This window comes from Hypanus sabinus, chromosome 10 (genome assembly GCF_030144855.1).
Source record: "Hypanus sabinus isolate sHypSab1 chromosome 10, sHypSab1.hap1, whole genome shotgun sequence".
NCBI lineage: Eukaryota > Metazoa > Chordata > Chondrichthyes > Myliobatiformes > Dasyatidae > Hypanus > Hypanus sabinus.
Genome location: NC_082715.1, coordinates 53,501,293 through 53,518,628, shown reverse-complemented (window position 1 = coordinate 53,518,628; position 17,336 = coordinate 53,501,293). Strand labels below are relative to the sequence as shown.

The 17,336-nt window shown below is 39.2% G+C and overlaps 1 protein-coding gene across 5 annotated transcripts in view; it reads right to left on the bottom strand.

Moving 5' to 3' along the window:
• The window catches only part of nbas (NBAS subunit of NRZ tethering complex), a 325,125-nt gene that overhangs the window by 230,617 nt on the left and 77,172 nt on the right, over positions 1-17,336 (bottom strand). For all 5 annotated transcript variants that reach the window (XR_009514327.1, XM_059981865.1, XM_059981866.1 and 2 more), the window contains exons 16-21: positions 16,161-16,286; positions 15,461-15,612; positions 14,558-14,695; positions 12,872-12,950; positions 12,314-12,418; positions 9,123-9,259 (exon numbers count right to left, since the gene is read on the bottom strand). Coding sequence is in view for 4 of the 5 variants with exons in the window: in XM_059981865.1 (XP_059837848.1) it covers positions 9,123-9,259; positions 12,314-12,418; positions 12,872-12,950; positions 14,558-14,695; positions 15,461-15,612; positions 16,161-16,286 (737 nt within the window). In the remaining variant the exon portion in view is untranslated. The remainder of the gene's footprint in view (positions 1-9,122; positions 9,260-12,313; positions 12,419-12,871; positions 12,951-14,557; positions 14,696-15,460; positions 15,613-16,160; positions 16,287-17,336) is intronic.

The following is a 17,336-nucleotide window of genomic DNA, read 5'->3' as shown; positions in this document are numbered from 1 at the left end:
AGCCACCTCTTTCAGAATTCTAGGGTGTACATTATTTGGTCCAGGTGCCTTAACTATCTCAGACTTTTCAGTTTCCCAAGAATCTTCTCTCTAGTTATGAAAACCACGCCCTCCTTGCCCCTGACACGTGGAACTTCCACCACACTGCTAGTACCTTCCACAGTGAAGACTGATGCAAAATACTTCTTCAGTTCATCCGCCGTTATGTTGTCCTCCCCTTACAACCTCTCTAGCATCGTTTTCCAGTGGTCCGCTACCTATTCTCAACTCTCTTTTACACTATATGTATCTGACAAAAGCTTTGGTACCCTCTTACCCGCTTACTTTCGTATTTCATCTTTACCTTCTTAATGAGTTTTTTTAGATGCCTTCAGTTGCTTGTTAAGAGCTTCCCAATCCTCTAACTTTCCACAAATTTTTGCTTTGTTATATGCCCTCTCTATGGCTTTTATGTTGGCTTTGATTTCTCTTGTTAGCTCGGTTATGTCATCTTTACTCTAGAATACATCTTCCTCATTGGGATGTATATATCCTGTGCCTTCTGAATTGCTCCCAGAAATTCCAGCTATTGCTGCTCTGCCGTCATCCCTGCCAGTGTTCTTTTCCAATCAATTCTGGCCAACTCCTCTCTCATGCCTCTGTAATTCCCTTTACTCCAGTGCAATACTGATACATCTGACTTTAGCTTTCCTTCCTCAAATTGCTGAGGGAATTCAATATATTATGAACAAAATAAAATCTGCAGATGCTGGAAATCCAAGATTGTTATCTGTGCCATGCCAAAGTGAGCATAGGAATAGAGTGAGGCGGAGGATAAATGCGCGGTTGAGGAATTGGAGCAGAGGGCAGGGATTCAGGTTTCTCGATCATTGGGACCTCTTTTGGGACCTGTACTAAAAGGACAGGTTGCACTTGAATCCAACAAGGACCAATATCCTGGCAGGGATGTTTGTTAAGGCTATTGGGGAGAGTTTAGAATTGCAGGAGGGTGGGAACAGAACTGAAGAGGAAGAGATTGTCGGCTTCAAATAGGGATAGCTTGGAGATAGTGCCAGAAGGATACGCAGGTAATAGAGAAGGGATGTGCTCAAACTAATGGTTTGAGATGAGTCCATTTTAATGCAAGGAGTATTACAAACAAAGCAGATGAGCTTAGAGCGTGGATCAGTACTTGGAGCTATGATGTTGTGGACATTACAGAGACTTGGATGGGGCAAGAATGGCTACATAAGTGTGCCAGGCTTTAGATGTTTCAGAAAGGACAGGGAGGGGAGCAAAAGAGGTGGGGGCATGGCACTGTTGATCAGAGATAGTGTCAGGGCTGCAGAAAAGGTGGAAGTCACGGAGGGATTGTCTAGTAAGCCTCTGTGAGTGGAAGTTAGAAACAGGAAGGGGTCAATAACTCTACTGGGTGTTTCTTATAGACCACCCAATAGTAACAGGGACATCGAGGAGCAGATAGGGAGACAGATTCTGGAAAGGTGCAATAATAACAGGGTTGTCATGATGGGAGATATTAATTTTCCAAATATTGATTTGGCAGCTCCCGAAAGCAAAGGGTTTAGATAGGGTGGAGTTTGTTAGGCGTGTTCGGGAAGGTTTCCTGACACAATATGTAAATAAGCCTACAAGAGGAGACACTGTACTTGATCTGGTATTGGGCAATGAACCTGGTCAGGTGTCAGGTCTCTCAGTGGGAGAGCATTTTGGAGATAGTGATCATAATTCTATCACCTTTACCACAGCATTGGAGAGGGATAGGAACAGACAATTTAGGAAAGCATTCAATTGGAGTAAGGGGAAATATGAGTCTATCAGGCAGGAGCTTGGAAGCATAAATTGGGAGCAGATGTTCTCAGGGAAATGTATGGAAGAAGTCTGGCAAATGTTCAGGGAATATTTGTGTAGAGTTCTGCATATGTACGTCCCAATGAAACAGGGAAAGGATGGTAGGGTACAGGAATGGTGGTGTACAAAGGCTGTAATAAATCTAGTCAAGAAGAAAAGAAGAGCTTATGAAAGGTTCAAAAAACTAGGTAATGATAAGAATCTGGAAGATTATAAGGCCAGCAGGAAGGAGCTTAAGAAAGAAATTAGGAGAGCATGAAGGGGCCATAAGAAGGCCTTGGCAGACAGGAATAAGGAAAACCCCAAGGGGTTCTACAAGTATGAGGATAAGAGATGAAAGAATAGAACCTATCAAGTGTGACAGTGGAAAAGCATGTATGGAACTGGAGGAAATAGCAGAGGTACTTAATACTTTGCTTCACTATTCACTATGGAAAAGAATCTTGGCAATTGTAGGGATGACTTACAGTGGACTGAAAAGCTTCAGCTTGTAGATATTAAGAAAGAGGATTTGCTGGAGCTTTTGGGAAGCATCAAGTTGGATAAGTTACCAGGACTGGACAAGATATACCCCAGGCTACTGTGGGAAGTGAGGGAGGAGATTGCTGAGCCTCTGGTGATGATCTTTACATCATCAATGGGTACAGGAGAGGTTCTGGAGGATTGGAGGTTTGCAGATATTCAAGAAAGGGAGTAGAGATAGCCCAGGAAATTATAGACCAGTGAGTCTTACTTCAATGGTTGGTAAGTTAATGGAGAAGATCCTGAGAGGCAGAATTTATGAACATTTGGAGAGGCATAATATGATTAGGAATAGTCAGCATGGCTTTGTGAAAGGCAGGTTGTGTCTTACGAGCCTGATTTAAGTTTTTGGAGATATGACTAAACACATTGATGAAGGTAGAGCAGTAGATATAGTGTATATGGATTTCAGCAAGGCATTTAATAAGGTACCCCATACAAAGCTTATTGAGAAAATAAAGAGGCATGGGATCCAAGGGGACATTGCTTTGTGGATCTAGAACTGACTTGCCCACAAAAAGCAAAGGGTGGTTGCAGATAGGTCGTATTCTGCATGGAGGTTGGTCACCAGTGGGGTGCCTCAGGGATCTGTTCTGAGACCACTACTCTTCATGATTTTTATAAATGACCTGGATGAGGAAGTGCAGGGATGGGTTAGTAAATTTGCTGATGACACAAAGGTTGGGGGTGTTGTGGATAGTGTGGAGGGCTGTCGGAGGTTACAGCGGGACATCGATAGGATGCAAAACTGGGCTGAGAAGTGACAGATGGAGCTCAACCGAGATAAGTGTGAGGTGGTCATTTTGGTAGGTTAAGTATGATGGCAGAATATAGTATTGATGGCAAGACTCTTGACAGTATGGAGAATCAGAGGGATCTTGGGGTCCGAGTCCAAAGGACGCTCAGAGCAGCTGTGCAGGTTGATTCTGTGGTTAAGAAAGCATATGGTGCTTTGGCTTTCATCAATCCTGTTCATACCCCATTTGGAGTACTGTGCTCAGTTCTGGTCGCCTCACTACAGGAAGGATGTGAAAATCATAGAAAGGGTGCAGAGGAGATTTACCAGGATGTTGCCTGGATTGGGGAGTATGCCTTATGAGAATAGGTTGAGTGAACTCGGCCTTTTCTCCTTGGAGCAACAGAGGATGAGAGGTGACCTGATAGAGGTGTATAAGATGATGAGAGGCATTGATCGTGTGGATAGTCAGAGGCTCTTTCCCAGAGCTGAAATGGCTAGCATGAGAGGGCACAGTTTTAAGGTGCTTGGAAGCGGGTACAGAGAAGATGTCAGGGGTAAGTTTTTTTACGCAGAGAGTAATGAGTGTGTGGAGTAGGCTGCCGGTGACGGTCATGGTGGCAGATACAATACGGTCTTTTAAGAACTCCTGGACAGGTACATGGAGCTTAGAAATTAAAGGGCTATGGGTACCTCTAGGTAATTTCTCAGGTAAGGACATGTTTGGCACAGCATAGTGAGCTGAAGGGCCTGTATTGTGCTGTAGGTTTTCTATGTTTCTACGTTCTGACACACACAAAATACTGGAGGAACTCAGCAGACCATGTTGCATCTATGGAAAAAAGTACTGTCAACAGTTTGGGCTGAGTTCCTTCAGCAGGACCCTTCAATCATATTATGATCACTTTCCCCTCAGGGTTCTTTTACCTTAAGCTCTCTAATCAATTCTGGATCATTACATAACACCCAATCAAGAAAAGCTGATCCTCTAGTGGACTCAACCATGAGCTGCTCTAAAAAGCCATCTCATAGGCACTCTAGAAATTCTCCCTCCTGTAATCCAGCACCAACATAATTTTACCAATCTACTTACATACTGAAGTCCCATGGCTATTGCAACACTGCCCTTTTGCATGCATGTTCTCACTCCTATTGTGATTTGCAGGTGACATCCTTACAGCTGTTTGGGGCTCTGTATAAAACTCCCATCAAGGTATTTTTACCTTGCAGTTCCTTAGCTTTCTCCACAAGGATTCAACAACTTCTGACTCTACCTTACCCCCTTCTAATGATTTGATTTAATTTTTTACCGGCTGAGCAACACCACTCCCTTCTGCCTTCTTGTTTATCCTTTTAATACAAAGTGTATCCTTGGACATTAAGCTTCCAGCTATAATCTTTCAGCCATGATTCAGTGATACCTACAACATCATACCTGCCAATCTGCAACTGTGCTGCAAGTTCATCCACCTTATTCCATATTCAGATTCAGAATCAATTTATTGTTATTTAAAAAAAAACAAGTGCAATGCAGTTAAAAAAATGAGACAACGTTCCTCCAGAATGATATGACAGTAACACATGACAAAACAGACTACACCAGAAAATCCACATAACGTTTGGCAATCCCCAATCCAGAGTCCAGAGAGGCTGATGCGTATTAATATTGCACTACCATCTTAGCGCATTCCCTGGAAAGGAGCTCCAATCCCACCAGACAAACAAGAACAAAAACTAAAGCTACAAGACCTGCACAAAACCACATAATTACAACATATCGTTACAACAGTGCAAACAATAGCATAATTGATAAACAGAAACAGACCATGGGTATAGTAAAAATAGTCCAAAGATGTTAAAAGACTGTAAGTTCGAAAGAAACCACCACACAGTTTCCACAAGTCCTCAGGGTCCCCGAATGACTCGTCATCTCATGCCGACGGCAGAAGGGAATACCCACGCTATGGACTTGCATGGCGCCGCCTGATTCAGCCTCGCAGATGCAGCACACACTGAAAGCGACCTGACCGCAGCGGACTCCGAGTCTGTCGAACCTCTGAGCCTCTAACCATCCCCTCCAGCACAGCTTCTCCGAGCACTATCCTCTGACGAGCATATTAAGACAGCCCCGCCAACGGCCATCGGCAATGCGACCCCGAGGACTGGGGGCCTGTTCTTCCCAGCAGAGACCCGGACCTCACAGCAGCAGCAGCAACGAAGAAGGTCTTCCTGGAGATCTCCAGATGTTCCTCCGTGCTCCCACGTCCGTTTTTCATCCAATTATGATTGCGCACGGCACTCCGCTTCACAAATAACATAATCAGCTCTGGAGTGGCCGCTGCAAGCTGCGTCGTGCTGCTAACTTGGAAAACTACCCGCATTTAGGTACAATACCTTCTGTCCTGTATTCACACTTCTCGATTTTATTCACCTTTTACATTGCAACTCATCCTGCTGACTGCAATTTTGCCCTATCAACAGTTTCTCTTCACTACACATTATTTCTGTTTGTAGACCACCTACCTCAGCTTCAGCACTGTTATCCACCTTTCCTATGATACTTCTTACATTGAAATATATTCTTCTTCTTCGGCTGTCCATCTATTTCGATGATGACTGAGTCCTGGGCAAGGTTGTATGGAAGACCGGCAGTTGCCCATGCTGCAAGTCTCCCCTATCCAAGCTACCAATGTTGTCCAAGGGAAGGACACTAGGCCGATACAGCTTGGTACCAGTGTCATCACAGAGCTATGTGTGGTTAAGTGCCTTGCTCAAGGACACAACTTGCTGCCTTAGCTGAGGCTCAAACTAGCGACCTTCAGATCACTAGACCAACGCCTTAACCACTTGGCCACGTTCCAACACGCATTGAAATATACACAGCTCAGGACACTAGTCTCACCATGCTCAACATTTGATTCCTAATTTTGTCAAAGGTCTTACCACCATCTGCCTCCAAAACACTAACTGGTCTGGTACGCTTGGTCTCATTCCCCTCCAGCTCTAGTTTGAACACCACCGTGCAGCATGAACAAATCTTCCTGATAGAATATTAGTCCCCCTCCTGTTCAGGTGCAAACCATCCCCTCTGTACAGGTCCCAACTTCCCTGGTATAGAGCCCAATGATCCAAAAACCTTATGACCTCCCTCCTACACTAACTCCTTAGCCATATATTAAACTGTAATCTTCCTAGTTCTGGTCTCACCAGCACGTGGCATGGGTAGCAATCCTGAGATCACAACCATAGAGGTCCTGTCCTTTAACTTAGCACCTAACTCTCTGAACTCCCGATGTAGAAACTCATCACTACATGACCACAGCTTCTGCCTGTTCACATTCCCACTTAAGAATGCTGAGGACTCTCGCACTTGGGAGGAAACATACTATATGAGAATCTCTTTCTTCCCAACAGAACCTCCGGTCCATTCCCCTAACTAACAAACCCCTATAAACCATTACATCCCTCTTCTCCCACCTTTCCAGAGATCTGATCACTGTGACTTTCCTCTGTTAAGTCAGTAATTTTAAATTCCTCGGTGTAATTACTTCAGAAACCTGTCCTGGGCCCAGAAAATTAGTGCAATTATGAAGAAAAAATGGCAATGCCGTTACTTCCTTAGGAGTTTGCGAAGATTCGGCATGACATCTAAAACACTGACAAACTTCTATGGATGTGTGCTGGAGAGTAAATTGACTGGCTGCACCACAGATTGGCATGGAAACACCAATGCACTTAAATGGAAAATTCTCCAAAAATGTATGGATAGGGCTCAATCCATCATAGGTAAAGCCCACCCACCATTGAGCACATCTGCACAAAATGGTGTCGCAGAAAAGCAGCATCCATCGTCAGGGACCCCATCACCCAGGACATGCTCTCTTTTCACTGCTGCCATTAGGAAGGTGAAACATAAGTCTTAGGATTCACATCACCATCATGTTCAGGAATAGTTATTATCCCTCAACTATAGGGGATAACTTCACTCAACTTCACTTGCCCATCATTCTCACAATCAGTGGACTCACTTTCTGAGACGTCTCATCTCATGTTCTTGATACTTATTGCTTGCTTGCTTGTTTGTTTGTTTATTAATTAATTGTTATTCTTTCTTTCTGTTTGTATTTGCACAGTTTATGTCTTGTTCACACTGGTTTTACGTCCAAGCTGGTGCAGTCTTTCATTAATTCGATTATGGTTATTATTATGGTTATTACTATGGATTTTCTGAGTATTCTCACAAGAAAATTAATTTCAGGGTTGTATATGATGGCATATACTGTACATACTTTAATAATAAGTTTACTTTGACTTTTAAGCTCAGGGGCTACAACTTTCATTATCATAACTTTAAAATATATAAGTACCAATCCATATATTTAGAAAGATAAAATACATAATTTTATATTTTAAAATATAACAATACTAAGAAATGAGAATACACTGCTGGAAAATAATATTACAGGGGTTGATTGATAAGTTCGTGGCCTAGGGTAGAAGAAGTGAATTTTAGAAAACCTAGAAAATTTATTTTCCCTATATTTGCACACTTAGTCCAGCGGTCGTGGAGCATACGTATCCCTTCTTTGATGAAGTGGTCCACAGCAGTGGTGATTGATAAGTTTGAGGCCTAAAGAGGAGATGCGTTATCATACCGCTCTCGTTACATGCACTTGCAGTTCAACTGTCTGAGTGAAGATGCAGAAAGATTGAATAACTCATCTCCTTCTACCTTAGGCCACGAATTTATCAATCACCCCTGCTGTAGCCCACTTCTGGAGGTCCAAGATGCCGACTTCAACAAAGAAGGGATCCGTATGCTCCACAACCACTGGACTAAGTGTGCAAGTATAGGAAAAATAAATTTTCTAGGTTTTCTAAAATTGAGCCTTCTACCTCAGGTCACAAACTTATCAATCACCCCTCGTAGAGTAACTTTCCCTCAGTTTTGTGTTCCCCTCTGGGCTTGTGACTAAAAAATAAAATGTCATGCAAATTTAAATATCAACCAGCATGTAATTCAATAAAAAATGCTTCCAATTCTTGTTCAGATTTCATCACCTCCCTTCACTGCTTAAAAAAGCTAATTACTTTTTTCCTCCAAAAGTCTCAAATTCTAAATCAGATAAATAAAATACAAACCAATAACTTGAACTATTCTTATACTTGTTGCACCAAATAAACTTTCTGATGAAAGGTCAGAAATAATATTACCTATTTCTCTCTCCACATACATTTCTTAGCTCGTAGAGTATGACCTGAATTATACGTGTTATACCACATTTTCAGCTTTTGTACTTTATTGCTTTCTGATAAATCACTTTCAATTTTAGCAGTCAATTGTAAACCATTTTATCCATTGACACAGATGTTTTCTAATATCCATATGCAGGGTAGCTTATTCACTAAAGATGATATTAGTAGCTACCAATCAAGTATTGTAACAAGCAATTTATTCACTGAGGTTTTTTTTAATTCACATGATTTATATTCTAGTCTAATTTTTAAAACAGCTATAAATTCACTATAATTGCAATAAAATCCATCACAGTTTAATTCAAGCCATGCTTTACTATTTCTGTTGGTTTGGAATCTTTAGTAAAATAACTGTATGTGTGTGTGCGCCTGTGCCTCTGCATTTGCCTGTGTTTGGAAAGAAACGAACTGTCAATGTGACAAGCTGAGACCTTGCATCAGAACGAAGTGGAGCAAAAAAAAAAGGAGGTGAGCTAAGGAGGAATGAAGGATGATGTACAAATGGAACCAAATAGGACAGAGGATCAGGTTAGTGAAATGTGTGGAGAGAAAATGTGTAAGGTTTGCCCTGAAATTGGAAAATTTAATGCTCACTTTTGGAAATTTAAAGTCACATGTAGTTTCATATTATAACTATTTTAAGGATCCACTCAAAATTAAACTTCCAAAAAAAAATCACAAAAAAACCATGAGATTACTTTAATATGAAATCTTCAGTACAAAGGAATAAGTTGTCTGAAATGCTTTTGGATAGTCCTACCTTGCTTCTGGCAGAAGAAAAGAATATTCATGAGGAGTTGTTGTCTCAGGAAAGTTTGAAAGAATAGCCAGCCGATGAGGCAATAGATCTGAACCATGGTAGGTGAAAAGAATCTCCAAAGCACGGACATTGCTCTCCTATTTGAAAGAAAAAGGCGCAGTTGGTAATATTATTCAAACCACCAAAGCCCTCTACTCAGGTTGACCAAATTCATACTTGTCAAAATCTCTAAGAAACAGTTAAGAAACAATGGGCTTTACTTTTTTCCCCCATTTTCTTTACCCCCACATTTAACGTCTACTGTTACAAAGCCAGATACTTACACAATCAACACCAGCAGAATATATCCAAGATGTGATCTACTTGCTGTCAGCTTTGACAGCATTTTCTGCCTCAACATTGTTTCTCGAAAGGACACTAATCCTAAAAATGTTTTTCCAAATGAAATTTGTGCGCATTATTATATTTGCTTGCAATATTCTACAAAACGAAGTGAGAACTGTTGATGGGGAAAAAAGATCTACCTTTGTGATAAAAGATCAATCAAAAACTTAACAGTTTTTCTTTTTTCATAGATAACCTTAACTAGCCAAGTGTTTTTTAAGCATTTTCAACTATAGCTTTACTCAACTTGAAGAAATACAATCTTCTGAAAGACAGTAAATGGTCCTTGGAAATACAATTCTATGAAAATGTGTTCAGTGTTATTATTGCCAGAACAAGATATATTAGATTCTTTTGATTAACTATCCCTTCATTTACATCTTGGTACTAATAAAAATTAATCACCAAAACATGACTGTCGGGATTCAAAAGATGAGTTCTGGCAAAGAGGGAAGCTAAAGTTGAATTCAAGTAAAGGAAGGAAAATTACAGGATGATTGTTTGAAAGAGTCTGGAAGTTTTTATTTTTAAAATAAAAACTTAAAGACAGGTGCATTGAAAGCAAATTTGAAGGAGAGGGAAAGAATACCCAAGGAGAGGAACTATATTTTTTATATATACTATCAGCAAATCTGCAGTCAAAAAAGACATCTGATGGAACAGAAAGTGTCAACTGAAATAACAAAAGCTGAGCTCAGAAAAGGAATGAGGGGAGAAGAAAGAAATTGGAGAGAACTGAAAGTTTGAAGTTTGAGTTCAGAAGTTTCACTTGCTAAATTAAAGACGAAATTATAGTCACAGTTGACCATGTGGTTTAAATCTTAGTGACAAGTCTAGTAGCTTATTGCACAAGTTGGAGATGAGTATGGACACAATAGAAGAATTTAAGTTGTAAAAACAGGAGTGTGTTCCAAAACAGAGCAACTTTGGAGGGGCCTAATACTATTTTTGTGTTAAAGCCAGATCAGACTTCACATGGTGAAAATCTGCCTCTCTTGAATACAAGGTTTAAGCTGAGGAGAACAGTAATTGTTTGAAAGAGAACAATAGCTGAAGGTTGAGACTGTTTCAGCTGACTTCTGTTAGAACTCTACCTCCCACAACCATTATCACGGCTGCTGCCTCACTTCATCCATCGTAGAAATGTACATTTCCTACTAAGACTTTATTATCTGCAGGCTCCAACTGCCCCAACTGTTATCCCAGTAAGTGTTGAGGCCATGTTCTTTTCTAATTCATTTTAAGACCATAAGACATGGGAGCAGAATTAGGCCATTTGGACCATCAGGTCTGCTCTACCATATTGTCATGGCTAATCTAATTTTCCTTGCACCTCTATTATCTTGCTTTCTCCCCATATCTCTTCATGCCCTGACCAATCAAGAATCATCAACCTCTACCTTAAATATACATAAAGGTTTGGTCTCTACTGCCACCTGTGGCAAGGAATACCACAGTCTCACCACTCTCTGGCGAAAGAAATTCCCGCTGAAGATGAGGGGGCTAGCCACAGGGGTATTCTGCACTGGCTCCTTTTCCCTTTCTTGTCTCCTACACCTTGGGTGTAACTACTTCTCTATATACCCTATCTATTACCCCTTCAGTCTTCCAAATGATCCGGAGTTCAACCAGTTCCAGCTCCGGCTCCAACTCAACACGGATTGTCAGAAGCTGCAGATGGATGAGCCTTTCACAGCTGCAGTCATCAGGGACACAGGAGATCTCCCTGCCTTCCAACATCCCGCAAGAGGAGCATTCAACAATCCTACCTGGCATCTCTACCTTCCTAAATGAGCAGTTATAAGGGGAAGGGAAGGGAAAAAAACTTAACCCAGAGCTTTTCTTTGAAGCCTCTCAGAGCTAAAGCCTCAAGATCACCACTCTGATGATGGTCACTGCGCTCGCCTTTGCCTTCCTTTAATTTGCTTTTGTTAATCAATCACAAATGCAGATTGGTCGCTGGTCAAAGCTCTCTTACACTACCGCAACACGCTGCTGCTGCTGCCTTTTTCTGCTGGGGCAGTGGACCTGAGTGAAATCCCATCCTCTCAGGCTTCCAACATCCTGGTTGCTGGTGAAAGCTCTCTTACTCTTTCAGACACTTCTGGTAATAAATATCGAACAACCCTCACCTAGAACACATTCAGTATCCTTACTCCTCAGTGCTTTTGCCAAATGGCACAAAATATTCACATTTAGTCAGCAGCGTAAGTTTTATTCAGCCATGCTTACCCTGAAATCATGACCTTTACCAGCTCAAATATGTCCTTGTTGGGAGCTAATTTGCTGCTTGGATCAAAACATAGTAGTCTATCTAATTTTATTCTAATTAATTAAAATGTTTAATACAACTAAGTGCATTGTCAGGCCACTTCATATACTAATTAAGATTCAATCATTTTAAAGTAGGACAGGAGATAAGCCAATCCAAGCTAGAAAACCTTTCTCCAAAAGGTTATTAATGAACCAACTTAGTTTTTATGATAATCTGGTAACAAGTTGGCCAGTCTTACCAACGTCAGTTTTTAAAAACAAATTTGAATTCTCAAACTGCTGTGGAGACACTGTTTATTCTCTGGATTATTGCACTATACTGCCACTTTATTCAGCAACAAAACTATTACATTGCTTATGGAGTTTGGTATGAAAATAAATGGGTCTTGAGGCCCAACAGTCCATTATTATTAATTGCACTGTTTTGGCTGCTGATATTGCTTTTAAAAGACAGAATAGCAAACCAAATTAATTACCTTGAAGAGAAGAAATCTTAATATGACTAACATTTGTTTTCAGAAAATGTACCATACCCTCGCATATGTTCTTGCTGATAATACAATGTTCTGACTCCTAAATTTTTTGAAGAATTCTGAGTCATATCTTTGCTCTGCAGCATGAAGCCCTCCAAGGATTTCCTGTGAACAGAAATTACAAATCACTTCACCCAAGCATTAGAACAAAGCCATATAGTATTGAGTCTGTGTATATTTAACTTCTGATTGTTACTGATTATCATTTCCCAAATAACAAAGTCAACGCCTCACAATGACAGCAGCAATTAAACTCAAATAATATGCAACATTACAATTCCCTTTGGCAGATGTACTAAACAAGTAAAAATCAAACAAACTGTTCATGCTGCAAGTCTGAAATAAAGACCATTCCTTCATTAGACAATGACTCACAAACAGCTGATGAAGAGTCTTCGACCTGAAACTTAAACTATCTTTCTCTTTGCGTAGATGATGTCTCACCAACTGAATGTTTTGAACATCTTCCATTTTTATTTTACATGATATGAAAACCATGACTTTAAGTCCTGAAATAATTAGATTTATAGGACAAACTTTAATGAAATATTTTCATACCTCATAAGTTGCTAGACGATTTAAGTAGGTTAATAGCTTTAGTCTACAACGACAAAGTTCTTTCTGTTCAAGTGTCAACCTGGGAAAAGAAAGCTACTGTTATAATTGCAAATGGTGTAAGCTGAATCAACTGCAGCTCAACGTCAGTAAGGCAAAAGAGATGGTGATGGACTTTAGGAAGATTAAGCCTGCACTGCTCCGTTAGTACTGAGGGTGGCGACGTGGAGGTGGTGAGGGTCAATAAATACCTGGTGGTGCAGCTGGATGACAGACTTGAGTGGAGCAACACAGAAGTTGTGTACAGAAGGGCCAGAGTTGCCTCTACACCCTGAGGAGACTGAGATCCTTTGGAGTATGTAGGTCTTTCCTTCACACGTTCTACCAGTCTGTTGTCACCAGTACAATCTTCCATGTGGTGGTGTGCTGGGGCAATGGCATCAACACGGGTGATGCCAACAGCCTCAAAAAAACTGATTAGAAAGGCTGGCCCTGTTATAGGAGTCAAACTGGACACACCGGGGGCTGTGGTAGAACAAAGGATCTTACTGGCAATTCTGGACAATGTTTCTCATCCTTGCATGCCAACTTGGGGGAACAGAAAAGTATTTTTAGTAATAGACTAAGACATCTGCACTGGTCCAAAGAGCGCTATATGAAGTCATTCTCACCCTCAGCATTAGATTCTATAATGAGTCAACCTATAAGTGGGGAAGTGATGACTTCCTCCTGTTAAAACTGCTTGTGACAACTTATTTTTTATTCTATTTCTCTTCTAATATGTATATCTGTGCACTTGTAATGTTACTGTGACATTGTAATTTCCTTTGGGATCAATAAGTTATCTATTACTGTGCATCTCATTTTCTTATATATTCCAGCATTTTCTTTGATGCTTCCAATACAATGTATTGCCACAAATACAGAATTGTACACATTTCTGGGTAACAGAAAAGTACTATCGGTAACAAAACCAAGTAGTTCGAACCTTATGTTGTTTAGTTGATTGATACAGTTCAAAAACGCAATAGGTTAATGAATGATCATATGCTGAAAAATAGTAAAATTACAGGTGAAGGAAATTATAACTATAATTTTAGCACTGTTGATGCTTCACACAAGGACCCAAGAGCAAAATTCCATAAAGTACTAATAGGGTGGTATTTCATTCAAATATTCAAACAATGAATATGAGTAAACTTTTCCATTTAAAGCATTGCCTAAACTCAAATACACAAGTAATATAAAAGGGCAATCCACTATTAACCGCAAGACCTTTAATTGTGTTGAAATACAGAGAGATTTTGGGGACCAAGTCCATAGCTTTCTTAAGCTTACCATTCTTTCAAACTCCAAATATTCTCCCTGCAATTAATAGATTCAGTAAGTGTGTTATCTTTAGTGAGCTCAGCAACCCTGGCACCACATAACTATACAGTCAAATGCATGCTTGGAGCATTTACAAGCCCAAAACTAAATTAATAAAACTCTAAGAAAGCAACACCTGCACTTATGATCATCTAACTGTCAGTAACAACATACAGATACAAAACAAAATCCTGCTTTGCCATAACATGTCAATGAGGAGGGAAGAGGAGAAGATAAAGAGAAAAAAAAATTAAATAACTCTATCCCATTTGCAATGTTGCCAAGCTTTGCTGGAAATTGAAAATCGATGCATGGACTCACATGGAAAAGTCCACAAGCTGGAGCAGCTCCTGCCTCTTTGCAGCCTCCCGCTCTTTCCTTCTCTGCACTTCTTCAATTGGTGACATGAAATCCTCATAGGGAACTTCATCAAAGTCCAGATTCCCAGGCAAAATGAATCTGTTAAAAAGGAAAATGAAAATTTCTCTCAGGAACCATGTGGCATTTCGACTTCTATTATATACATAATTATAAACCTACTACCTTTGAAATGAACTGCAATAATTCTATCAGATAAAAGATTAATATGCCGGTTTACTGCCTGATTTTATAACAGTGCAAAATTATTGCTCCCCAAACTATATTTCACAGAGTTTATAGTAGAACACTAGATTTTATGAGTGTTGTAAGGATATCTATGACATTTTCTACTGATTAAGGTTCAAATAATTAAAGTGAAACCACTGTAGCCTTGAATTTTAAGTTATGGACATACTGGCTAGAGAACATCAACCCACAAGTAAATTATAAAAATAAAATACATTTTGTTTGAAATAAATTAGAAAACAGGTATACAGAATACATTGAAAATATTTGTCACTATGAAAACTCCAATATTTATGTGTAACTATGAAAGAAAAATTAAATATATGAATATGAGAAAATAGCATTAAATCATGTCAAAGTAAGGTATGCTTGCCACAAAATTCTTTAATCATTCACAAAATAATTTCATCCAGTTTTAACCAATATCAAAGGAAAACTAATGAAACAGTAGATTTTAACCTGTTGACATTTGGAAACAAAATACCATAACTTTTTGTAACATGTAGAAATTAATGCCACACAGAAAAATAGAACTAGATGTTACATTGCTTATATGGGTGGTGGAAGAGGAGGAGGAGGAGGGGAAAGCTATATAATTCTAAAAATCAATTGACAAACCTGCCTCTATCTTCTCTTTTCCCTATAGCAATAAGTGCCTCCAAGTCAGTGCCTTTCAGTCCATATTGAAGCAACTCTCTGGCTGCATCAACATTTTCAGGTACTCTCTCCACACATTCATGTAGGACCCAGGAACGTTTCTTAATTTTACTCTGAAATAACAAGTGATATTAATTTTAAATAACTATCACATTCACTTACTCAGAAATCAAAAGACAAAACAAATCATGAGCCTTAAACCAAAACTGCATCATCTGATAAGACACTGAGAACCAAAGAAAATACAAATCAGAAATTGGTGGAATTTCTGATTCCACCAGAATCAGAGTTTCTGGTGGAACAAAACAGGCATTCAGAATACACTGAAAACATTTGTCACTATGAAAACTGCAATAGGACATCTGCAAAGTTCATTATGTCAGATGAAACTCATAACCATAAAGAAATAACTCATAAAATATATTGCTCTTTGTTAAAAGGTAATAAAGCTCTACTTGAATTAAGACCTAACTCTTAATTACAAGATTCTTGGCAGATGAAACAAATTATCAGGCAAGTCCATTAAAACAAATTTAAAGTAGATTTAAAATGCACTTCACAAAGAAAAGCTGAACTCTGTTGATGCAAAAAGAAAATTCATGAGCAAAACATGTGAAATTAGGTAATCTGCTGAAATATTCATCTTATGCAGAAAACATACCAGGTAATCCTGAATAGAAGCGATATTAACAGGTGATTTTCTCCATTGTCTTTGATATACTAGATCACTGTCAAGGTCATAGGCTTGTGCAAGACTCAGTGCTTCACCATATTCTTCATTGTCAATCTGAGGAAGCATTGTTTAAAAAAGACAAATATACACAATAATTATTGATATTTCAAGACTAAAGCATGTCTGCCCAATGCAATCATTTTGTATCCAGCAAGTTTTAGTATTTTTGACATTTCATTAGTTAGCATTTTATTTAAATATTTTAGTCAATAATTTCACACAAAAAAATAGGAATCCAGATTTATTACCATTAGTGGCCTTATTCAAGCCTGCTTGTTAGATCAATTATCCTTCTAGGAAGGTAATCTCCATTTTTACCTGACACTGCCTCTATGTGATTTCAGATCTATGGCAAAATGGTTGCCTTCTGAAATGACCAGTCAAGCTACATAATTAAATCAACACTTAAGCATGAGAAATAAATGTTAGCCTTGTCAGCATATCCACTAACGTGGAAGAATATCAAAAAAAGGTACTTCTGCCACCCCTCCCCACCCCATCTAGTATTTGATGCATTTAGGCTGTCTCTACATATTCATCTAAAGGTGGTGATCAAAACAGTGTGCATGCTGTAGTACATTGGTTCACATACTGATCTCTTCTGTGCCTTGGCCAACAAGAGATATATTTCTTATATGCTTTCACAATTAATATATTTATCTGTCCTCCTACATTTAGATAACTACAGGCATATCTGCCCTTCCCAGTTTCTCGACATTTTTCATGTTTTTCACTCTCAAAATTCTTCAGGATGGACACAATCAATAGATTATACCTGAAAGTACAGTGAAGTAGAAAATTCTATCAGCCAAATTGCCCATATTGGTTTCATCTGAAAACTTCTATTCACGGTCTTACAACCAAGTCCAAATCATTGTAACTAACCTTCATTTTAACCTCAGTACTAAAGAGGATTGGCACTGATTCCTGTGGAAACCTATCATACATTTTACCTATATTTAGAGATTCCATATATCTTTATATTTATAATTTTAAGAAAGAAGAATATGAAGCAGTGAATGTCAATCAATTCTATTATCCCCTTTTAATGAAGATGAATTTGAAGTATACAATTAGAATTAAAGGTGTCAAACTATGATAAGC